The sequence below is a fragment of the Monomorium pharaonis genome, chromosome 6, assembly GCF_013373865.1.
Source record: "Monomorium pharaonis isolate MP-MQ-018 chromosome 6, ASM1337386v2, whole genome shotgun sequence".
NCBI classification, from domain to species: Eukaryota; Metazoa; Arthropoda; class Insecta; order Hymenoptera; family Formicidae; genus Monomorium; species Monomorium pharaonis.
The window spans coordinates 20,236,865-20,262,549 of NC_050472.1; the positions used below are offsets into that span (position 1 = coordinate 20,236,865).

General features: G+C 40.6%; 1 protein-coding gene and 1 long non-coding RNA gene across 5 annotated transcripts in view; one reads left to right on the plus strand and one right to left on the minus strand.

The window, feature by feature from the left end:
- The window catches only part of LOC114254468, a 263,849-nt gene that overhangs the window by 62,585 nt on the left and 175,579 nt on the right, over positions 1 to 25,685 (minus strand). The window lies entirely within an intron of this gene.
- Positions 4,414 to 25,685, plus strand: part of LOC105836028 (collagen alpha-1(XVIII) chain) — a 243,906-nt gene continuing 222,634 nt past the window's right edge. The window contains exons 1-2 of one of the 3 annotated variants that reach the window (XM_036288224.1): positions 4,414 to 6,336; positions 24,401 to 24,471. In XM_036288224.1, the coding sequence (XP_036144117.1) occupies positions 6,326 to 6,336; positions 24,401 to 24,471 (82 nt within the window). In that variant the 5' untranslated portion in view covers positions 4,414 to 6,325. The remainder of the gene's footprint in view (positions 6,337 to 24,400; positions 24,472 to 25,685) is intronic. The other 2 variants (XM_012679781.3, XM_036288225.1) reach the window with 2 other exon arrangements.

A 25,685-nucleotide genomic window follows, 5' to 3' on the forward strand; every position in this document is an offset into this window, starting at 1 on the left:
TTGTCCGCCCAACTAATAAATGGACTTCGACCATTCGCGGCCGAGTCTGCTAATGGAAGTAACCGCTCTCGTGTAATCAAATCACCTCACTTCTTTTTCTCCCCTTAAATGCAGCTTATTATCAGCGCCTTCTGATCGCTGCAAATTTTTGCAGCTCGATTTTATTTCTATGTTATTAAGCATTACGCATAAACAGCCCAGTTATACGACGCGACACGATAAGGATTATTATTCACTTATCAAATCAAGATTATCGCGTTGATCAAACAAAACTTCCAACTAGTCTATAATTTTATTTAACGGGTTTGAGTATAATTTATACTCAAACCCGATATACTAAAACCAGACATCAATCATTATCAGATTTCATTTCGAATACGATCATTAATTTTCCTTGCGTCATACGGAAGGATACATTTAAAATTTCGTGGGAATAGAGAAAGTTCCACGAACGAAAGTTCCTGAATCTCATAGGAGATCAACAAGACTATTAATTTTTAATATTTTATTATTAATATACGTGAGCATTATAAAATTAGCATTTCATATAAGTTATCAGGGCTCTTCCAGTTTTTTTTTTATTGCAGCTGGATGTGGACGATTACAGCGGCACAGACATCAATCGCTTGGGGAACGCGCTATGCGTTACAAATGATTGGACGTCGACATCGTCGTTTCAGCTTTTTAATCAACTTGCGCAGGGGGATTTAACTCTCCCCGCGTTTTATAAGAATTTCGTCGCGCGACACTCGCTCGATCGACGCCGTTCAAAGTGACAGCGTAATAATTTCCCGACGCGCAGGCGAAAGGTTAATCTCACCTGCATCTCGGATCCAAACAAATTGCTCCGACCCTCCCACCGTTTCCCTCGCCTCCCTCTCCCGTACCCTCCTGGTCTTTCTCGCATTTTCAGAGATTCTTGGCGCGCACCTGCGCGCGACACTTTGTCCCACGCCTGCCGTTATTCATCGCAATCGCCGCCGCGTCGGCAAGCGTTACAACGTTTCGCGCTGAAATCCCTCCCCCGTTAAATTGCCGCGAACGGACGTAGATGTGAAAATGGTCTCGTCACCGGGTTGACCACTTCACAATTTCAATTAACAGCCTGACGATACACCCCTCTGTACGCTCGAGTGGCGACGTTTTCTCGCGACGGAGGCGACCCGCACTCGCTCACTCGGTTTCTTCGATGTATCCGGCAGAAATTTACGCGACGACGCAGCACATTCGCCGATCGTGAAATTAATTTTTAAATGTCTGGTACAAAAAACAAGACCGCGAAACACCATCGCGCCAATAATTGCAGGTCCGGCCAGCGAAAATAACGCGACGGGTCGCGTGGATCAGGCGCCAAATTAATTCCCCGCATTCGCTATATCGACGCGCGATTGGTTTTTTCGGGAATTGAGCGACTCGGACAATTGCTGCCCCGCTGGAGATATTTTGAAGGTTATATAGAATCCGTAATCCTCGAATGTGGCTCTCAATATCCGGCTATTGTGTTGCGCTCCGATTGCATTATTGCCGATTCCAAAGCAACGAACACCTCTGCATTAACCGCACGATGTATTTTTTTTACATTAAGCATCGATGCTTAATAGATATCAGGGCTAAATGGAATTTAATTTGTTTCAGTTTTTAAAAACTTCGTTCGCATTATTGTTACTTAAAAAGATAAAATTAATTAAGTGGACTTTATTCAGTCTAGGTACTTTGCAAAAAAAGTGTTTTGAATTCTTTTATCAAAAGTACGAACGTCAATAACACAATAGCACGAAATTCCGATTCCTTTTCGTAAAGTTATATAAGCAGCTATTTGCATATTATTTGGTATTCACGCGCGCTTAGGCTTAGATATATACTTTTTGTAAAATATATATGTCAGCGTTTCAATCGCATTAATCAATCTTAATTATATGACGACAAGATATGGGATACCAGGATGGGCATCGGCGCGTCGGTTTCCTCTTAAAGTATCAACGTCAGACGCCGTCTTTTGAAGGGAAACTGGTTTCGGTCGGCCCGATTAAACGGTGATTTACGCCTGATCATTTTGTTATCGCGTTAACCAGCCCGGGCATACCGGCGCAAGAACGGCGCAAGACGCGGGAAGCACTTTCTACTGGGTATGCAGATGCAGCAGCGAGATAAAAAAAAAAGAAAGAAAGAATCAACGAACATCGGCGTTGCGTTAATGCGTTCGCGCTCTGTGCCCGACAGTCACTTAGTCACTTTCGTCCTTTTTCCGTCATAATTATCATACTAATCTCCGGCAATCGAATCTCAAGCAACTGTGAGCATCTCTTCGGTGCAAGCTGAGATATAGGAGCGAAGCTCTGAACCCTCTGAGAGCCTTTCCTTAAAAAGAAACGAGGATGCGCGCCGACTATTACGCGTTCTAAAATATTCTCCAAGAACGCGCGCGCGTGTACAGGATGTTACGAAATCATACCTTCCATTTACCGATTCTACGGTTTATTTTGTAATCAATTTCTTAATGCAGATATGATTGCATGCTATAACTTTTTATTCTTGACCTCTTCAATATCTAAAAAGCTATTATTTTCTCTTTTAACCGATGCAGTATTGTTCATTTCGAGCGCCACGGTTTTTGAATTATGAGGAAAGTTTTCTAAGGAGCGACAACAATATAGCTCTCTTAAGATGATATATTTGAAAACAAAAGTACATTTGTATAAAGAAATTGTTTCTCGCGTACGTTTTGACAGGTCGATTGTGAAATGCTCCGTGGACGATCCTAAAATAGCCAGTCTCGTTACATCAGAGGCCGCATGGGCGAAGGAGGTCGTGAACTGTGTTGCAGCGACGCAAATGTCACGGTTCATTGTACGGGTGCAAGAATGAATGGACGGTCGAATGAATGGAGGAGGGTCAGCTGAGCGAAGGCACGTCCCGTTATGGACTTGCGATTATTATGTAAAAATGTCGGGCTATAAACGTGGATATAGGCTCGTTGATTATCGAACATAAACGCGGTTTATTTCCTTTGGCTTCGACGCGCATCTACATCATTCTATGTCAACATCCGTCGAATAATTCTACGAAAATGATTCACTATCCTATAAATGAATCGATGGCACCGAACGCAGCAATCAATTAATGTTTACCATCTAAATTACAAATATTAAAAATATTTTCAACTATAAAAATAAACGTGTATTTGATAACCATTTTAGTTCATTTATTTTCTATTTTCCTTGACATACATTATTAATATCAAATTCTACATAAAATAAGTTATTTAAATGCTAATATTATATGTTTAATCAAACATGAAAAATTAAAGTTTTCAAAGATTCACGGCTTTAATTTCATTATTAAAATTATATAAAATTATATTAATGACATAATATTATTATTAAATTTATATTAAAATAATAGTTATTAATAATTATATACATATGTGTACACTTAATTATTATAAAAAATTCCGGCAAACAAATATAAAACATTTAAATTATTAAGAAGAATTGTAGTTTTATGAAATTCAAAAGTTTTTAATAATTTTATGTAGTCATTAATATATAATTTAAAAAACAGTATTAGATCTGATATATAACATTATTTTGCAAGTATGCATCTATATATTTCGTTTATAATTTAAAATCTTTTAATAGTTTCTATATATCTGGTAATATTCAATTAAATTCCGTCCTGTCCTCGAAATAATCCCAGTCTTGGGGCATGTTACGCGATATCGATTCGGAGAATAGGATACATCTTCAGAAGTGATCCACATTAAGATCTGCTTTATGAACATGACCCGGATCTTAGATCGTATTACGAACCATGCGAATGTAATTTGGATGATAAATCCTTGACATTGCGGCGGATCATATGGTACATCCTCCAAATTGATGCGGGCGATATCAGCGCGCTAACGTTGACATATATGCACCTTCCTCATCGTCAAAGTTCGCATAGATATGATTAATGCATTCGGACATCGTGCATTTTAACTTACATATTTATTACAACATTTTTGATTTTACATTTTGTTGTGTCGCGCTTACAACGCGCGCGTTCGTTGAAATAAATGAAGACTGGAAACCATCTCTTTCGCGTGACTTTAAAACTCATTAAATATTACGGCAATTAATCCTAATAAAGAGTGCTCGAGTATAATTGAAAAGATCTCGCAATCCGTTTTTCCGTTTGCGCAACCTCGTGAAGTTTGCCTTGCGAGAAATTTCTCTACCTTCAATAGGTCTTTCGTAATTTTTCTCCCGTTATTTCCACTGGGCAAACATTGGTTCTTAGAAATAATCGGGCAGCATCCCGGTTGCGGCGCTGATTTGCATCTTTCTCAAATGCAACTCTGATTATTATACCGTCGGGCTTGGTCCCGGCGCGCTCATTTCAAAGCTATTATTCCTACCTCTGAGATTTGCATTCGGTAAAACGCCGAGCAGTCTCACTCGACCTTTTGCGCGAGATAAGCGTACGTCGCGAAAGTGGATTAAAACGATCGTGAATTGCATTCGCGCCTGCACACGTGCACAGGCAAAATGGGATGACTGTGTACTTGTTTCGAGGACCGATGGTTGCATCAAGCCTCGCGATGGCGACGTTTTTCAAGAGGATTCACGGCGGTAAAGCCGGTTGGCTGCCGGGCCGTGAGATGGCGACGCACTGACCGGCGCCGGGCGTCGTACCGGCGGCAGTCTCGGGGACGACGCCGTCGCCGCCACGTGGGGAGCGAATTTGAATCAGCCGCCACCGGTTCCGGCCTGTTGTTCCATCATTCCGCGCGATCGTTCGCACCGGTACTCACCCGCGGCTCCTCTCGCGCTTATCGCGCCGAATTTCATGATCCGCCGTGCGACTACTCCGAGAGTAGCCGCCGGCAGGTGAGAACACCGCTGACGAGATCGAGGAAGATACGGGAAAAGGAGACATTTGACGTTTAAGAAGAAAGGAGATAAAGGAGAGAAAAGGAGCGGACTACTGACACCAGTTTGAAACGATCCCGGGAAGCGGAGATAGGAACGGTTGATGTCATCTCAGTGATTCGGAAAGCGAAGCCTATCTCGGATTATCCAACACCGGCGACAAGTGCCAGCGATAATCGCCGAGCCCGAGAGCAGGAGTTCATCACTCGCGAAGTCGCAGGTCATTGTGCTCCATCGTCAAGTATCGACACACGCACACACGTACCAAGAGAGAAAGAGAGAGAGAGAGAGAAGGAAGAAAGGAAGTGATAGTCACGGGAGAAATCGGCGGCGAAGGCGAGGAGAGGAACAACAACCAGTCATCCGTGACGATCGACCGGCGACTTGTCAACGCCGCGCGTCATCGCCACGTGACACACGCGCGCGCGGGGCTGTCATCGATTTCCGAGTAGAAGCGGCTCTTCCTCCTCCACGTGACGACATCGGCGAGAGACGGAATCATCATCGTCCGGGTACGTAATCGTGCCCAGCGCGGGTGAGTCGTGAGCGCCGGCGATCACGGCGCGAGATCGACACGCTCGTGGGAACCGCGAGCGTCAGCCAGAGCTCCCGCCTTCGATGAAATCAGCGACGTAACGCCGGCGCGTCGTCACGCCGATACGTGCTCCGAGCGGTGACTAGCACTCGCGACGTGCACGGTGCACCACGAGGACGACGAGGACGGCGTTGAAGAGAGCGGCGGCAAGCAGAGGAGACGAGCGGCAGCCGGCCAGCCAGGCGGGCGGCAGGAGAGGGAGAAAAATCAAGAAGGAAGTAGCAAGTGTCACGAAGGGACCCTTGTCAGTGAGTGGTGGACCGTGGTGCGGATCGTGGGGGCATCGTGCGCGTATAAGGATCTCGGCTCGAAAAAGACTGGAGAAAGGGAAAGAGAGTTAGAGAGAAAGAGAGAGAGAGAGAGAGACAGAGGGGGGGCGTATAGGAACGACAGGGGGGTGGCCGGCAGGCACGCGCAGCGAGCGTCTCGCGCTCGATACGGGCACGCGCGCGAATTCGACACGATCGCCGGCACTTCCGATCGCGCCGGCCGGCTTGGTACGGAAGAGGGCTGTGACCTTGCGACCCGACCTTGGAAATTGGCGCCACCGTCGATCGCATCATTTCGACCCCGGGTCGAGAACCGCGGCTCGCGTTTCGCCGGCAATTCGCGATTAGCTTTTTTAAGTTTTACCGAGTTTCGCGCGAGTGCGAAGAGAGAAGAGGAGAAGTAACGCTTGTGATTGGTCTTCCGCGATCGCTGAGGGATCGGTGAGGCTTCCTTCCCGTTTTCTTCGACGTATTCTTAGACGAGGAGGAGGCCGTTAACCAGCGAGGTGCATAAACTACGACCCGTAACGCCGATGGAATGATTCAATATGTCGCTTAGGTGAGTGAGAAACGTAGGAGTACTTCGGTACGATCGAATGGGCCGGTTTCACGCGAGATATCTGGTCGAGGGTGATAATTGGCGGGAGGTGAATTAAAGGGTAAACGGGGGGGGGGGAGGGGGGCCGAAGGAGAGCCACAGGTAGGCCGCGCTCAGCCGAGAAGTGGAAACGCCGCTTTAGTGATCCCCGGTCTCTTTGGCCTTTGATGTTCCGTGACTCGATGGAGTTCTCTCCCATTGCAATTGAAAGGCTTGATCGACGCCGCGTAAAATTTAGCGAACGTAGTCAATGCGGGTATTCGAGTCAATTGTAAAATTAGTGAAAATCTATTCAGCCAATATCCGCAAGTAATTATAGAATAATAAACGAAAGAAACGAGAATGACGCAAAATGCACACGCGGACAGTTGTGGTTGCATAGTCTCGTTAATTATTATTTTATATAACACTAATTCTCATACGTCTGCATTCCGTACGTCTGTCACATCTAATTCAATAATTAATGGGACGTATTTATCATTGTGAAACGCTCGTCCAAGTGATAGATTATTATGATCTGGTATTTGCGATTGAATTTTCATGCTCTCCAAGTCCGCGCCTGCATTTTCGAAAAGACGATCTCGCGACCGTCCATACACTTATGGATGTACGGACTTTATTGCGCTTTTATTGTCGGTAATCCGGTCGCCGTACACCTGCGCTCGCAGTGCATTCGCGCGCGTGCGACAAGCGCACAGAGAAGTGTCGCGTTTCAAATCCGCTCCGTGATCGCGCGCGTACACGAGACACCGAGAGACAGAGAGAGAGAGAGAGGAGGAGAGAAAAGCAAATCCTCTTTCGCCGTGCCAGCGGAACAGACTCGCTGTTGCATAGATATCGTTGCGTAGAACCTGTTACACACAACGTATAATCCTTAATTCGACGATTTATTACTCCTGCACCGAGAGTGCTTCCCGCGAGGACCGAATTTATTCCCCGGCTCCCCCTTTGTTAAACCGCCCATCTCTTGCAAAAATTCACAGTATAAATTGCACATGGTTATTTTACCACTTTTAAGCGCATAATTATGTACATAACAATTATTCATAAGCATCCAGCTAAATTACATATTCGCTGAATTACATATTCTATATGTCAGTCAATCTTAGTTCGAATTTTAAATTCTACCCCTCTCGCAAAAATTTTGTAGTATAATTCGTGCATTGTTATGTACATAATGATTATTTATTACAAGCATCCAGCTGAATTACGTATTCACTATCCTTATGCCAGTCAATCTAACAGTTAGAATTTTTTAAATTCCTCTCTTTCTTCCTCCTCTCGCAAAAGTTTACGGTATACAAATTGCATATCGTTATTCTATGTTATTTACCTAAAAATGCATTACAATTATGCACACATAATTATGTGTTATAAGCGTCCAGCTTAACCTACTCACCATTTTCATATCGGTCAATTTTAGCTAAAGTTGTAAGTACGAAACGTGAGAATTATTAAAGGATTATTGCGCGGAAATAAAAAAAAAAAAATAGACGGACATAATTTCCCGCGCGCGAGAAATAATTTTCAAGATATTTCCACGCTACATACCACCGCGAGAACGTGTAAATCCGCTCGGGGATCGCTCCGGAATGGGATCCGAGGCGCGCGTCTTCGCCGCCTCTCTGCCGAGGCAGTCATTCACGTGTAATAATTAGGCGTAGGTATTTTCACGGGCTCTTAAGTCTAAACGCAGAGAGGTGTCGCCCGCGCCGTCTCGTCTACTCCGACGTGCTCCAAGTACGGCCGTTATTTACGATCGCACCGAGTGCAGCTGCGCCGCCGGATGCGGCAGAGATACGAGAAATTCGGGGACAACAAACCACCCACTCGGCGTCGTCATTGTCACCCGTAAAATTTTGGGACGCGCGCGCACTGAGCCCACCCGGATTTCGATAATAAATCTCGGAACGACGCGGACGGCGAGCGCGGGGCGGGCGCGGAAAATATATTTCGCGAAATATCGTGGCGTTTCTCGCCTAAGAACGCGAAACGCGGTAGAAATTCGCCTTTTCGGCATACGTAACGTAATTTAAAGTTTTAATGGGATCGTACATCTCATAACCGCGCGTGGCACTGCGCGCGCGTGTGCCCTATGAAAACGTAACCCCGCCCGTAATTACTCAATTTCAACGTTGTAATAACGAACTTGGATAATTTTATGATTTTCCTGCGAGGAGCATCGCGCGAATTATTCCCACGCGAGTCTTATCCCGCGAGTGCGTGGCTCGGTTGCACGGCGCGTCGTCTACGCCCCCGAAGTTTCGATCTAATGAATGGAAAATCCATCATTTTTCGACTGGCACAACGTAACGCGCTCTTTCAATCCTTTTTCGTATTGTCACTCAGAGTCCAGTCAAGAGCTTAGAGTCTACCGGCGCACGGCGGTTCGGGCCAGCCAGCGGTTTGCGGGCCACCGGCCGGCGTAATTTAGCGAAGAGACGTTCCTCCCGATGCACTGGAGCTCTAACTGTCTCCTGACGGAGGGAAAAAAGGTCTCGAGACGGAGAATCGCCGCCATGTGTGTTAATCCGTGCGAAGTGCATTTACGACCGGTGCACGTGTGGTGTGCGCGCTTCGACACATAAAACCAACCGCCGCGCCGATGCACACATGGGACACGCGTCCCACGAACGCGGCATCGCGTCGCTCAATTCCGCCTGTTGTTCGCGCGCCGGAATAGCGTGCGAAATTTTCATCCGTGTCGCTCCAAGAAAATATCCCCGGAAAAGTCGTGCGTGACGGAATCGGACGTGGAAAACGGCAACGTTCGCGAGTTCGCGATAAAATTGCCTCCGAGTGTACCGGCCGTTTTTCCGATCGTCGGTTACATTTTAATGACGCTTAATGGTCGTCGAAACGAACGTTGCGTAAACGTACGTGCAGCAGCACGCGTGATTAATTAATTGCCGTCGGTAACGTTAATGCGGGATTGGTTAATATATTCAAAACAGCGGCAGCCACACGAGCTCGAATGGCGCGTCGAAAGTTTACAATTTTTTCTTTAATCAAGCGAAATGCTATATATTTATCCGCACGTTACTAATTAATATCGTAAACTTTTACCGACACGTCCGCATTTCAGCGCTCATTTAAAATTCTTCAGTAAAAGAAGAATCATTATTTCGTTCGAATTGACAACGACAGTTATCTACTTCAATTTTGTTCGCGCGAGAGTGTCATAGACACCCGAAGAAATTAAATACACTTTTGCGCGCGGGGAAAGAAAGTTTGCCCGTTCCGCAGACGTCCATAAATCTCTTTCCCAGAATTCACATCTTAACGAGAATAGCTTCCGATGAAATACGGATCGCGGGGCAAGGTCTTCTGCCGGTACAACGGAAATAACGTCATCTCTCGTCATCCAAGATTGGATTTATCTCGAAAGCCGGCGATATCCGCTCGCGAGCACGAAAGTAGAAATTAATATTTGCTACGGGCCATTGTATTCATCTCGCCACTCTCGCCATTCTCGCTTCTTCTATCGCCGGCGAGAGCTCAACCGCGCCTCTGCTTCACGTGATAAGCAACAAATTACTTTTCCCCGACGACGCGAATCCGCAAGGCCGAAGGAAGAAAGACGCGGAGACGAAATAAACGTCGGGTGCAAAACGCGCGGTGAAATAAACGGTGATGCGAGGTCAAAAGGCAACGGGAAGGTATGTCTGCCTGCCTGCGCTGCAGAAAATGTCGCTTTCGTCGTGACGTCGATACGTGGAGAATCACTTTCCGGCGAATGTTACGCCACAAGGAAACATCCATCGCCTCGATATTAACTTTAACTTGTAACATTTATAGTAACATTGTAACTTTGGGTTTAAAAATCAACTCAGAGAAACTTTTTATTTTATTATTTGCTGGTTTAATCACGGAATTATTTTCTCGAAAGAGAAAGAGCTAACATTTTCGCAGATTTTTCAAATATTTATAACTTTGAGTATATAACATCCCTTAAAGAAATAAATATTTTTCACATAACTTTTTGTAGATTTAACGATGATAGAAATATCTCTTGAAATAAATTGGTATCCTCGCAGATTTTATAATTGCAAATTATTGATACAGTTCTTGTTTGTAGGTCTTCTGTGTAATAAAAAAATGCGATATTCTTCTACGCAAGAAAGCCAATTCGCTGCCGATACGCGGGCAGAAAATTCACGGCGGAATGGCCATTACAAAGGAGATTCGTGTATCGTTCGCAGGGGCGAGGATTGATCCTGCGCCGTAAGAAACGATAAAGCGCCGCCGATTTCCATACCGAGAAACGAGTCTCGCGGCAAAGATTTGTTACTAATGGAATTGCGCCCGTGCATGAGGCTCTCTCTCTACGTGGGAGTTTAGATTAAGCAATTCAGATGCGAGAGCGCCGTGGGTCTTGACTCCGTGGCGGAACGTGTGTACATGCTCTGCTACTACCATAAATTGCGAAAAATAATGTCCCCCGTATAATTCGCTGCTCGCTCGACACACCGAGGAATCTCCCCCCTTCTCATTAAGCACGCCCTGCGCTGTTTCGCGGGAGAGAGAGAGAGAGAGAGAGAGAGAGAGACAAGAAACTTTTGCGCGACTTAATTCCGCGATCTGCCACTTTTTCAGAACGCTTGCGAGAGAGTCGCTCTTTCCATTGTTACAAGCGTCGATCGTGTTTCATTGTTACGCGAGTTAGCCTTTCTTCACGGTTAATCGCGTGCTTTTCCCCGGCGAAGAGGTTCATCCAGACGGCAAACGGTAGGAAAGACTCGGTGTTAGAAAAACGCGATATCGCTTGGCGCGCCAACGAATTGCGGTCCTTGCGGCGCGAAGAATAAACCCCGGATTTATAGAATATATTGCTCGCCGTAACTCTGGCTCGAGGGCGAGTTTAGTTTTTATTTGAATGCGATGTGATTAATGACATTGAAGTAAAAATAATGGCATTGTCGCTGGTTCTTTTGCCGAAATAAATGCTAGATGCCGTCAGACTTTTGCCGTTCACTCAGAGTGGATGCATATTTATTACGGTGCAAGAAATAAATCACGGTAAAAGAAATTTAATATTGTAATAAATTGTGTGAAATAAATATTAAAGATTAATAAATGTTCTTACATACGGAAATTAGAAAAATAAATAAAATTATATTTACCAAGTTTAAAACACGATAAAGAATTTTAAGCTATAAATTGTTTTACACACTGCTATTTTTAGTTGCAAATTTTATAATACAATTTTTAAGGGACTTAAAACTATTATATATGTTTTATAATGATGCAATAAATCTAGGATGAAAATGAGACAAACTGCACCTCTAATAAATTCGTTTGTGTTTGCGTTTTCGAGAATAAATTATTTGTAACAGGACGTTTTCCTCGCGAGTTACGGTAATTTCTGCGCGGCGTATCGATATTTCGAGTGCGTGTCGTGACGTTGTTATTTCCGACATTATTTGGAATGCCGTGTTTCAGACACGCCAACGAGATTGAAAATGCGGTCGGAATTTGCGGCGACGGCGGCGGCGACGGCGGCGCGGCGCTTAGCAGCGCACGTCACATTTTCCTGGGAATTTATCGTAGTTTAATTTCGCGTGTGAAAGCGCGGTGATGAAGGACGGCGCCGAAATGAGAATGAATCTTTAAAAGTATCTTCATTGGGCACACGCAGGGAAGAGAATTTGCTCTGACTACTTTTGTAAAATTGCCACCGTCACGAGTAAATTCCCCGTGTTTTACGGACGAGTGATTTTCCCGCGCGCTTTTGGTTGCGAGCATATAATCTATTTACCGCAACTTTTAACTTCTTCCAGCTGCGGAGAATGTCGCGGAATACTATTAAGGTATTTCGCGCAAAGCTAAAAGTTTACGCAACAAAGAGCGAATTCAGAACTTGTTTTTCCTAGGAAAAGTGTAATTTGTAATTAGATTACGAAGCTACGTGACGCTAAATATTAAATAATTTGCTGCAATAATAAAGCTTATAAACCGGATAAATTTTTCATTAAATTGCTAATTAATATTGACGAGTTAATTAAATTTGGTTGTCCGGCAAGATAATATTAATTTTCACAGTTTAATGACTCCGATGAACTGATCTACGTAACGGCTCGCAAATTCATATCTGAGCTGCATGGAATCAAAAGTTTGGCGAGAATACTTTTTCTTGCATAACGAAGGAAAGTAATACGAGGCTGATACGAGAGGACAAGTAATTATTGCGGGATCACTGAACTTCACGAGATTCCCTCTTCTAGCAGTACGGTTACCTTCAGCAGTACTGATAACAAGATAATGAGAGTATACGTGTCTAATTAGAAAATATTGCCGTACGTGGAAAGTTTCGTTTAACGCGCGACAGGCGTTAACAAGAAAGTTTTACGCCACACTCTGCTTTTTCCGGAAAACAAGAAGCTGAGGAAGAACTTCGTGACACGTGAGACACATCACGAGAGCTTTCGCGGTCCTTTAAACCGATAGAAAATATTTACAATGACAGATGTTTCAAGTATTAACGGAAGTCACTCTTCGATAAATAATGTCAGTGAACCGTGGAATAAAAATTTGATCGACCTCTCTCGGTCGCGAGAATTAATTTTAAAAAAAGAAGACATTGCGCGCGCAAGAATGAAACACACACGAAGATCTTTGTAAATTTCATTTAATATGACCATCTGAATGCGTGCGTAACCCGCGCTACATCCACGATTTTCACGATACGGATAAGGATCGAATTTATGGCCTTTAAAACATAATACTACCTTGAGTGACTTGTTTCATTGCCGAGACAATGCGGCAAGACATATCGTCTCGGTGGTGCATAAATCTGGTTTATCGCAGTACTCGATCATGGGCCACTGTGGTGCGCGAAGTTTGACGTGAATTTCGATACAAAAGAGCGGGCTGGAGTTTCAAGGTGTTCTCAAAATTTACAACTCGCATTTGCCTTCGAATAAAAATCCTTACTATTTTTATTATGACTAGACACGCTCTTTAAATCATTGTTTATGCAATAAACTTTATATTAAATTAACCATGTTTTGGTTTTATATACATTTTTTCTATGAAAGTTTTATATTGAGATAAAATATAAATCATACTGTGAAGTTGTTATTTTTTCTCTCTCTTTCTCTCTCTCTTCCTCTGTTGCTATAATAGTTTTTACCTACTATTATATATTTTCAAGTAGATTATATCTGTGTGTTCTACTTCGATTATCGTATTGTTGTATCAATGATGTAAGAGAATGGCGGAATAAGAGATTCTCTTTCCAAGTAGTTTTGCATTTTTATTCCTGTTTTATTCGTTGAATTCACATTTGAAAATTAGAGATTTTCGGAGGCAAAGAATTTGTATGTATTAGCTGCTACATCACCACGATGGGATTGCCTCACGTATTCTCTCTGGAGGGCCTGAATATAGCAGAGAAAGAGAAAGAGAGAAAGAGAGAGAGAGAGAGAGAGAGGAAGAGCTCTGGAGTTAGCTACTTGGCAGCCTTCCACCACACATTGTGACATGTTCCCCTGCGGGTCTCCGAGCCGAAATCCGAGGCAAGAATCCCGATTGACGTAATATGTCTCGTAACGTCAATCTTTCCCCATTTTTTGACACTCCGTTTATTGTAAGAATTTTATAATGCTGATAAAATAATTTGAACGTAGAAATAAATACGCGTGTCGAGAGTAAAAATTGAACTTAATATATTGAACATTGACGATAAAAGATACAAAGTTGGTAAAGTTAAAATTACATAAAATTAAAATTCATTTGTATACAAACTTGAAACTTTGATATTTTGTCATTTTTCTAGATATTTGAACATTTATGAAGTGAAAAATGACTATAACAATAAATTAGAAAAGAGAAATGTGTATTAAAAAATTCAAATTACATATTACTATTTATTTGACAAAAAATCTTTCAAAATACTTGGGGAAATGAAATAATTTTAACCTTTCTCGTTCTTTTTTTTTTTTCTTCAAATGTGTGCATCATAAAAGACTAAGTTTACGTGGCTTTTAAGATAATGCTAAACTTTTCAAGACTAAACAAATGTTATTTCCCTTGATAAGGGAAATAATCCAACGTCGCGTTTAAATTCCAATACCCCAGTGAGTTTCGGGGAGATAACGCAAAAGAGATTTCGCGGGACGATCGGGTGGGATGGAGAGTCATCGAAATTAAACCAGTTTGCGTTTTCATTTGTTGGAAACATTGTTATACGCGTATTAATCAGCGTGCCCCATCTTCCCCCGGTATCCTCCATATTACTCGCCACCTACGCTTACCAGCGCAAATTCCATCGGCGAAAGGTCACCCGATAACAGTGAACCTCCTCCAGTGAAAACTTGTGCGATAATGGCAAGGCACACTGTTCCACATGTGTAGGATTCTGCGTACGCCTCGATCGAATGTACATACAATATACTTGGCGTCGACTGTCTCATCCTAATCATCTACCCCGACGTGATAAGAGTTAAATATAGACGAACCCATGTTAATTATTCAATCAGTACGTTAACGTCCTCGATAACTGACCGAAATACTTGCCGATATTTCAAACCTTTCTATCTTTTCACATTTTTTGTCTTGATCCGCTATGAATTTTTTGCTTGGACAACGTCGGAGAAAAAATAGCAATTTAAAATTAACTTTAGAGCTTTCCGGTATATTTCGCGTGATTTATAGTTAGCGTCTGAGTTTATGGATCAAGCCGGGCTCAAGAGGCCACCTATAATTCCTCTGTCGGACTAGTCGATCTCATTACTGTCGATCGCTTTCGCAGCTCGAGGTGCAAACGCCGGGAGACGTAGCGCGAATTATCTTAGCAGCGGAATATTTCAGCGACAGCGGGTTAACGCGCGTAGGAAGATGGCGTATTTAGTATAACGAGCACGCAGTGTGCAAGCCGATTTTCTGAAATCCGATCGGAGTGCGAAAGCACGTTCCGCTCGCCGCCGCATCTCTTCGCGGCCCGGCACGCGGGGCGCATACGCGCGGCGCGGTATCGCCAGAGGCACGCGGGTCCCAAACGTCAGTTTGTAGATAGCGACGTGCCACAGGCGGCCTTAAGAGATCGCGTCTCACTGCAATCGTCGCTGAATTATTGCCCTTGCCGGACCGGGCCGCGAACCGCACGTAGATAATGGTCCCCGCCTTCCTTAAAGTCGCTCGCGGCGACGGGACGGAAAGGTTCCGGAAAGGCCGTCGATAAATCGTTTCGAAATGACGGAAGTAAAAAGGAAAAATTAAATGTAATCGTCAGATGTAAAAGTTGGAAGTTGCGTTTATTTGGAGTGTACCGATTGTGCGTTAGTTTTGGCGTGGAGCTCTAATCAGATTACGTCACCTGCATTTTATTTGTACGATGGATTAAATATATGAGCCGTAGAAAATTTGAAGAGAATCGTAATAAGTTGTTTTTTAGATTAATATAAAAAGCGATTTTTTATATCAGTTTCACACTTTTGCACATTGTTTCCGATGATCTCTCGATGAAATTCTTGTTCGCAACGGAGCGAAAATATCGACACTGAAATTTCGAGGTACGTTGGACAAGAGCAACGGGATTCCATCGAATGCCACCTTTCATTTGGAAAACGTTTCATTACTGTTCTCGGTGCACAATGTATCTATCGGAGAGAGATCGAGGTAATAACCGGTAACTTAGGCACTTAAAACCTTGTTTAAATTTTCCATTTCTCTCATACCGACCTGCCAATGTCTGTTTTATTAGTAGTTTTTATTTTTTTGATAGAGGTATACGAAATTAATTGTCTTCGTAATTACTCCGAGTGTTAAAATTTTTAATCCGATCCCTTATAAGCAGATGTAACTTTTATAGTAGACAGACTCGACTCCGTCACGACACTCGCACGATATTGGAAATTATTTATCGCCGCTGTAACGATCCCGTAGGTCTTTCGAATTATTTGTCTCGCGAGGTGTAAAACGGTTTCACGGGCCACCTGCGGACTCGCATGACCGCGGACCGCGGTAAATTTGTGCCCGTCGTAATTTCCTTCGTGAGCACAACAATGTTATAATAAAGTTGAATTATCGGTTTATTGACTGAAGCGCAGTTGCATCGGAGCGGCGCGCGCGTGCTCGTCCATTGCTCGCGTGGTACCGAGACATCATGGCTATTTGTTCCATCGCATTTGTGTATTTCTGGCAAAGACAATTTCTAAAAGAGAAAACTCAGAGGAAATGAATATCAAATAGATATCTCGACGGCCATTGCGGCCGGCACGTTGCCGCAGGAGCAAATTCTGCGAATTACAATTTCGCTTTGATAAATGGACTCGGTAAACAGGATTGAAGTTTTATCGCCGTATTATGTCCGAGAGAATCAGAGCGACGCTTACTTTTTATGGCACTTTCAACCAGCGATAATAACGCGCCCGGAAAGCGATAGTAATAATTTATAAATAGTCTAAGCCAGAATAGAAAATACTTCTTAACGTAATATTGATTTTCGTTTAAGAGAAATTCGGTAAGCGGCATAAGAGTTATTTAAGCGCATCGTATTTATTTTTCGTATGTATTTTTAGGCGATGCGGCATTTCTAAGAGTGGTCTGTAGGGTCACTGCTTAAACTCGTTATCTGGGGTTTTTCTGTGACAGGGCAGCTAAGAACTTTGATGCTAAATTGGCATTATATCTAGATATAAATCAATCTAAATATAAGCTGGCCTCGATTTCATGTGTAAAACCTGCCGGCACGCTTCCAATTCTTTTTTGTTTCGACAATTTTTACGATTTTTACATTAAAATCAACATCACCAGATTTGTTACTTGCGTAATTTGAAAGCAGCTTTAACTTGAAAACGGTCCATAAAACTGAAAAGAGATCTTCAATTAGACTTTCGTTAAAAGAAATCGACATCTAACGTAATAAAAAGGCTGAGAAGAATGGCGATAATTAAAAAAAAAAACATCTCTATAAGCATGGTTAAGTTTACTTCCAACATCGTTATGTTCATTGACAATTTATATTTCATTCGTGTCTGCGCTGAAAGGATTTCCTTAGAAACGAAGTCCAGACCCGTTTACAGCGCTAGTAGTTTACCTCGTCCTTTCTTGGTGAGAACGAGGGAAAGAGGGAGAAAGAGAGAGAGAGAGAGAGAGAGAGAGGAGAAGCGGAGCTTGATAATACACGTCTTCAAGCAAACATACGAGCGTTTCCTCGTATTCCTTTCTGCCTCTTTACCGACGGCAGCACTTTAACCCGTTTCTGCCCGAATTAATTACTCTCCCCGAGACTTTCATTCGTAACGTGTCACCAAAAAGGCGCAGAATTCCAAATTGAATTACGGCAATTTCAACAAAATTTCCAGAGATACCAAAAAGACGCAGAATCAAGATATTTTTTCAGGAGGTAGTCTCAAGTTGTGTGTGTGTGTGTGTTCCCGAAGATCTAATTTTTTTCTTTTGTTGGCGTGTACAGCAATTAAGTTAAATTCTTAGGGCGTTACAATCGTCATGGAACAATTCCACACAGCTTCCCTACTCTAACATATTAAAGCAACCTTTCTATTCTATTCACTTAAGGGAATCGCTTAGTTGCTAATGTGATGAGGACTATGCCAGTGTCGTCGGCAAAGCTAACTGTATTTGAGATCACATTTGGAGAAACGAATAAATAGAATATTTCAGAAATGGAATTCCCAGCGGCAGCGGGTTACGCAGAAACTCTGGGTCCGCTCCTTGTCTCGTTCGATAATGGAAGAAATTAAATTCATCTCTTTATTTTGCATCTTTCACTTGCTTCGCGGGATTATGCAAGATTCCGTAATCTCGCGAGCGATCGCAAAATCGTAAATGCACTTCCGTTTCTTTTAAGTTGGACGTCTCTAATTACCTCTTTTGCTTTTCACGGCTGCACGCGTTGCGTGCTAAATACAGCGACGTGTTGTCAAAAGATATAATTTGTTTCCGTACGACGATGAAAGAAATGTTGGCCTGTTTGTAAAATATTTTTCCTTGCGAAAGGAATTGCGTAAAAATCATATAAGTATTGTTATTAAATCAGATATGAGTTTATTTATAGAGACAATACGTTACTTAGAGAAAATAAAAGTGTATTATTTTGCTAATAGAAATAAACTATTGTACAACTGCAAGCAGATATAGAATTGTATTGCTGTTTATGCGGCACTGTACTACATGGTCCATTTCCCTGTTCAGAAGCCAGACACAGAGATCGTACAATTAGTACACACATTCTGCTTTTAGTTTCACACAGCGACAAGCATTGTGCTCGAAGGCTAATTGAATATTGAAGGAATACAAGTGCGTTTTAGGTTAATCTCCTAACACGATTCTATCTCTCCGTTAAAGCTTAATACTGTTACAATTAAATGTAGAGCGAAGCTTTTTATCAAACGCTCTCAAAAAAAGACGATCAAATCAAATCTTTTTAACCTCAATAATAGATCACGTATATTTGTTACCTTATGTATTACGCAAAGAAAAAAAAGTCAAAACGTTAAATCCATATTTGGTTCCCTTTTCTTCATAATTCATAGTAAAGCCAATTAATTGTAGTAAAAGAGAGCTAAGTAATTATTAAAGTACATTTTCCCAACTAACGTGCATTTTTCAACCGTTAAATTTTGTCCCAGCAGTTTGTAAAAGCATGTTAAAATTTAAAAATGTGCATTGTATAATATAATCGCGTATTCGTGGACACAATACATGTAGTAATATGCATTGATTTTCATACTTTTTACGTGTACATTTCGATTAATTAATGGAAAGTCAATTTCGCAGAACTTCAAAATTATAATGACTCTGATATAAGAGCGCGGAGGCGAGATTTATTATCGAGACCTACCTTTATTTTTAGCGCGCGACATCAAAGAAACGCCGCGCCTTCTATTTTATTTGGAATTTCCAGGCGACGTGCTGTAAAGCTTATGTGCGTGCATTCATAAAATTACTCTCTCAAAATTATTAGTCACAACGTACCAAAATGTTATAACAACACACACCACGGAAATCTTTAAGATCTGTTCTATAAATTCACAGTTAATTTTCTACATTTCGCAATATTTTTCATAGATTCATTATGATTGTATGCGCTGTATGAAGTGTACAACGTTGATAGGACATAAATATATTCCCGGATGAAGAAGTTTTGTGTGTGGTATTCACGCGTCATGGTGGTTTCTCAGAAAATTAATGATCGACACGGATTTTAGTATACGCCGCTTTCTTTTCCGCGCCGCGCAATTTTTCATCGTAAATTATGTTGACGCAACACAGAAGTGCCCGGGTTATAAACGAGATTAAAATGCGTTTCCTCTTTACGAATATTTCTGTTATGCCGTCAATTCGCGAGTAATATTTCCAGACGCTTACTTCTCAAGATTGTGCTTATGTACACGTCTTATTACGACGGTTCGTACATTTTCTCGCGAATTGCGTGTATCTTTTACAGAAATTCTTTAAATCTTATTTATTTAAACAACCTGACTATCCTTGTAGACCAATCTATTCATCACGAACAGCTGGCCCCAAGGCAAGGTTAACTCATTAGCGGCATTTCCTCCATATACGTCACACCGATATCATCTGTTCTTTCCGAGTTTCCTTCGAAAATTTCGTCGACTTGCAAGAGTCCTAAGTACATTGCTTCATTAACGAGCTCCTTGACGACGTCGTTGTCGTCGTCGTCGTCTAGTTTAATTATTCCACCGCCACCCGGTACACGTGTTCCGAAGCTTTCACTGGACCAAACTCGGTTCTTTTAATTCCCTTTTATATCGCCACTCGGGCCACTAGGTTAATGGAGTGTCGTCATTCGTTGTCATTATCGTCGGCGACGATAGAACCTCCACATTCTCATTTCGTGAATCGTCCCGTTGTTACAGAAAGAGACTTACTTATGTTGCAGCAGTAGTTTCTGCGAACGACGCTCAAGTTGCTCCAACATTTGCGAAAATTATATGCATGAGCCTCTTTTCCTTAATCAACTATGCCACTGTTATTAAGAATATCATAAAATTTCGACTTTGTATAATTTAATTCGACGCATCATTATATGTATACACACATATAAAAATAATCAACTGGAGAGCAAAAGGAGAATCTTGTTTTATCATATAAATACTTATTACTTTATTTTATTCTGTATTTATAACAATGATAATATTTATCTGCAAATTGACAGCAATTTAAAAAAAATTTAAATTATATGTAATAAGTAATACAATAATACATGAAAAAGTTAGTCTATGAATATTTTCAGTTAGTGGAAAAAAACCTCGACATATTGCTAAAATAAAAATTAAATTTCTATAGTTAAGTTTTACGTGTGTAATTTAGTCTATGATAAATTTTATATGTAGTTACATTTGTAATTAAATTTCACCAAGATTCAATACATAATTTTATCGAATAAAAAATTCAAACTTCATGTATTTGATATGACATACAAAAGCTTGGCGCTGCCAACATCTCTCTATCTCTTTGAAAACTGCCAAATCTCAAGAGATAAAAGAATGAAGAATTTATGCGCGTGCTTATAAATAAATAGGTATATGCCACGTCATATATTATTCAAACTAGCGATTGCGATTATCATCTCGAAACTATTGAAGCTCTCCTCTGCTCTTTCTTCTACGGTCCCTTTACATTCGCATTGAGATTTATTCCACTTTTTCCTACAAGAAGTTTCTTCTTGCATTGCTTTCGATGATGTCATCCACAAGTGCCGATACTCTCTTATCAAAGGAAATGAAGTGAAGCATAACGCGAGATTACGTGAATCAGAAACGTTCGAGTCAGCCTTAATTATTTAAATAATTACGCAACAAAATAATAAGCTTCTTTTTTATCAGTCTATTACAAATTCTTATTAATATTTGGTACAATGTTTATATATTGTACATGTGTTGTAAAATATAAATTGATAATAAGATTTAAAAAAAAATATTGCAAACAACAAATTGAGCATATATATATTTTTTTAACAAAAAAGATTAGCATTGATAATTAATACAGCCAATCATAACAACCGTAACAATGATATATATTAATTAAATTAATAAAATATAATGATTAATATTAAGATTCCAAAATTGTTTGAGCTATTTTAATGAATATTTTCAAACAAACAATATTTTGTAATGATGTTTGTAAACTTTCAAGATTAGTCGTTGCATCATTTTTCTAGGAAAATCCACACATTCAATCGTCTCTACATCCTTTCATAGAAATCCAGAAATTAGTAGAGCAATGCTTGTTCTCAGAATCAAAGGCATTCACACGTTTATTAGGTGCACAAACAGAATCCGTTGCTAAAAATACATCCTTCAATTATATGTACGGTACATTTCTATTAACGCTTCGATTACACGCACGAGTAGTAATGTTGCTACTCAGTCTCGCGTAAAATCGACATGTAACGAATGTCCCAGACAAAAAAATTTATAAAAGGTTAATAAAGTTGATGTATTTAAAACGGACAATGAATTTTGCCGTTTGACTTTCAATATGTCTCGTACCGATTTTTTAAAAACATGTTTTCTTGCACCGTTAAAATTATTCTTGGAACTTTCAATTCTTAATTGTATGATATATTTATCGGAACGGAGCTTAGCGAAGACATGCAATATTTACGGACTGCGAAAAGTTTTGCTCTCCACAAAATCTCTACTTTCTACGAAACCACGGAAATTTCACAAGACCTTATAAAACGTCATAAACTTCAACGAAACTCGGCGTAACCTCTTAAACTTCTATAAAAGCAGTGGGCTCTCATGAAATTTGTATGAGACTTAAAAAATATTTAATGATCTTACGAAAAGCAATCGAGATCGGGATAATCGTTACAACTTTTTTTAAACGGATCAGCTACGAAGATCGTTGCTGCATTCTTCGCTCGATAAAACTATTTGAAAATTTTCATGATAGTTTGATTGATTACTTTTGTCTTCTTTTTTAAGAGACTAATATTTAATTGTAACTGTAAATTTTAATCCACATGTATTCACAAAGTAAATTTCTACGTTAGATTTATTATTAAAGGAATTTATTCAATAAGATGGCATACTACATAACTGTTTATACTTCAAATTTTCAATCAATTGAAAAAATAAATATTTAGTTTGCAAGTATTTCACGTAATATAAATTTTCTTTCTTTGATGTGTATATAAATAAATGTTTTATTAAAAAGATATTTTATTATGCTTTTAGTCTTGGTTATTTAATGTATATTCTCGTCAGAAGTAAAATCAATCGTATCATATAAAGTAATTAGTCAATATTTATGACATTTTAGAAAGTTTCTAACTGTACAAATTAAATGCTTCTAAATGTTATGACAGCGATCAATAATACAGCTTTGATATTCGATGTTCATACATTATGCAGAATGCAGAGTTTGGCGATTACTTCGGCCGCGTCGATAATTTAAATCGTTTGTCAACATATGCCTGTTGAATGCGAAAGGGAGAGGAGGCGGGGTCGACGGCCTTGTTAAATGGAAATCGAAATCGACGGGCACGGCCGTCCTCGCGTTTGCTATTGTTGCGCAAGTCGGGAATTCTCGATCGTGAATCACGATCGACTACGCCCACGCGTGCGCCGGCTGTTGTGCAAGCCAAGATGCAAATGCTTGTCACACTTACCGAGTTCCTCGTGTTCCACTGACCTTAGTCTAGTCGTGAAATAAAGCCGGGAAAGAGAGGAAAAGAAACAGAGAAAGATAGATCGAGATTTATCGCTCGTAGATAAACGAGTCACGATCTACGAGCCACGCAAAGGTGCGGTACCTGAATAGAATAGTATAAAAATGATCGAATGAACGCATGTCATTTTATGCCATGCGTAATGATAGAATAAAGAATGACTGGGAAATATTACCGACTACGGAGATCAAAGGAAATATTAATATATTCTTCGGTTAAATTTTAACATGTTATAGCTTTTAGACTAAATTAACAACAAACCGGTTATATTAACGTATAGGTAACATATTATAACAACCGGCGACGATGAAATAAAATTTCATTGAACTTCTAAATAAACGGGACGGTTGAAAGTTTACGTTACGTTAAATTAAAGGTGATGCGCGAACCGGTAAAGTTATATTAAACTAAATTGCTATCGTGTTCGGCAAGACTAACTCATCACAACAAAGTCGTGATCGCGCGCTACATCCCTTTACAAAAGCGCAAAGGCGTCACAGTAAAGCTTCGTATAATACCGAAGGCCACTTCTCTTGATCCGGCGTATCGCGTAACCCGGTTATACGGCGCGACAAGTGCATCCCTATTGTTCCCACTCGGGAGGCAACGCTGTTATTCCGAATCGTTCTAGCGCTAATTTCATTGCCTTTCTTCTCCATGGGATCACGTAGCTTTTCTAGCACCGGCCTTATCCTTTAGAAGACTATCCACCCCTCCTCGCCTTTGTTCCAACCGTCCTCTCTTCAACCGTTCTCAACATTCCGTTTGCCATTCCTGTTTAGTTAGTATTAGATACCCAGTTTACCCTCGACAACAACGAAACAACCATAGGGAACGCCTATCTGTTTTTCGTAGTCAACGAAATTTTCCCGCAACATATATATATCCCGTGAAATGAGACGCAATTTTCTTTAATTTATCATTTACAACACTCAACACGAACATTTAACGCATATTTAATAAACTGCGAAATATATTAAACTTTTAAATTACGAAGTTGCGTTTAAGCTCTCTAAATAATTATGCAGTACGCCTACTCGTTATACTTATTCAAGTTTATTTCACTTTGTCATATTTCACATTTTTATTTATAATTATTATATTACATTATATTACATTTTTATATTATAATTATTTGCATTGTTCACTAAATTAGAAAAATTACTTGATATATTCTTTTTTCCAGATAATTTGTTTACATAACTAATATTCATTTAAAGTTCAATCGTCATATCCGTTGCTTCTTTCGTTAACTATTAATTCCACGGTACTCAATCAGTTTGTACCGGACATTTATGAAGCCACGAAGCTACAAGAAACTACGGTGATTAATGACGAGAGAAATATAATTGTTTTCAGGTCGTTACTGGTGATCCTCGCCTTTGCGCTATGCGCGACGTGCAACCGCGCTGACTTCTTCGGCGGGAAGGGTGAGTTTCACGAAGTTAATTTCAGCGCTAATGGACCCGCGACTCCCGCAGGGATTTCGCAACCATTTGTACGTCCCTGTCCTTTCGGTTGTCTTATTCACTGACGATCCGCGCTGCAATATTCCCTCTCTTGGGGAATCCTTCCCCGAGCGAGGTATCTCCCGCGAATATTCAGCAGCTTTTTTACTCGGCGGCATTCTCTTTTTCCACGCTCGCGGCGACGATTCGCCTTACGTGACTGGTGATTTATTACTATGTTAAGTACAGAATGTATTTAGTCAAGCGGTGAATAATGATTTCGGGCGATAAGGACGGCGGACAATTTGTCGTGGATGTGCATGCGTCTATGTACGTGACGACCAAAGTGTCACAGGTGATAATTTTAATTACGTGTTGCAGAACACAATAATGTTATCGAACATATATTTAAATATAACACAATATACCCATAATATAATAATAATAATAATATAAAATTTAATGATATTAATTGAAATCAATTCATTGGGTAAATTCTTTTTTATGTCGTTTGTAAAAGTATGTTATAAGCGTTTTGTTACGAATTAAATTCAGTGCAACGTGTTTCAAAAAAATATTATTTATCATTCCAAGTGAAGTTATAGCGATAGATTTTAGTGGCAGTAAATGCTTTTCAGCCCTGTATTCATCTCTAGTGTCTGATACTTCTTTTTGGAGGAAAGGCAGTTGAAGCAGTAAATTGAAACGGTGAATTGGACAATTTATATTGATAAACGTAATTCTGTTGACTGTAACGTCGATCGAGTGATTTGTTTTTAACCTTTGCAATGCCCACTATTCGTTTCCGTTTCTCTTAGTTCGCATTGAAGCAAAAGCAATCGATCCTATTCCTAAAAAAAAAAAAAATTCAATTGTATGAAGTTACACACGAAATTCCTAAGCTCTTTATTAATCCTAGAATTGCGTTTAATTTGTTGCGTTTAATTTGTTGTTTATTATGCACAATATAAAAGAGGGCAGTTTTAAACGAGCTGTTTTCACCGTTATAGCTTGTTACGTTAACGTTTCTAATTGCTAAAGTTTAGCGCTTCATAAAATACCATCAATAATTGTTAAGCATTATACGTTGTAATCGTCGCTGTTATCGGTCATTTATTTAACGTGCAAAAATGGTTTTCAACAAATTCAAAACGTTTAAAAAATGCAATAAAATACAGCCTGACCTTACAATACTT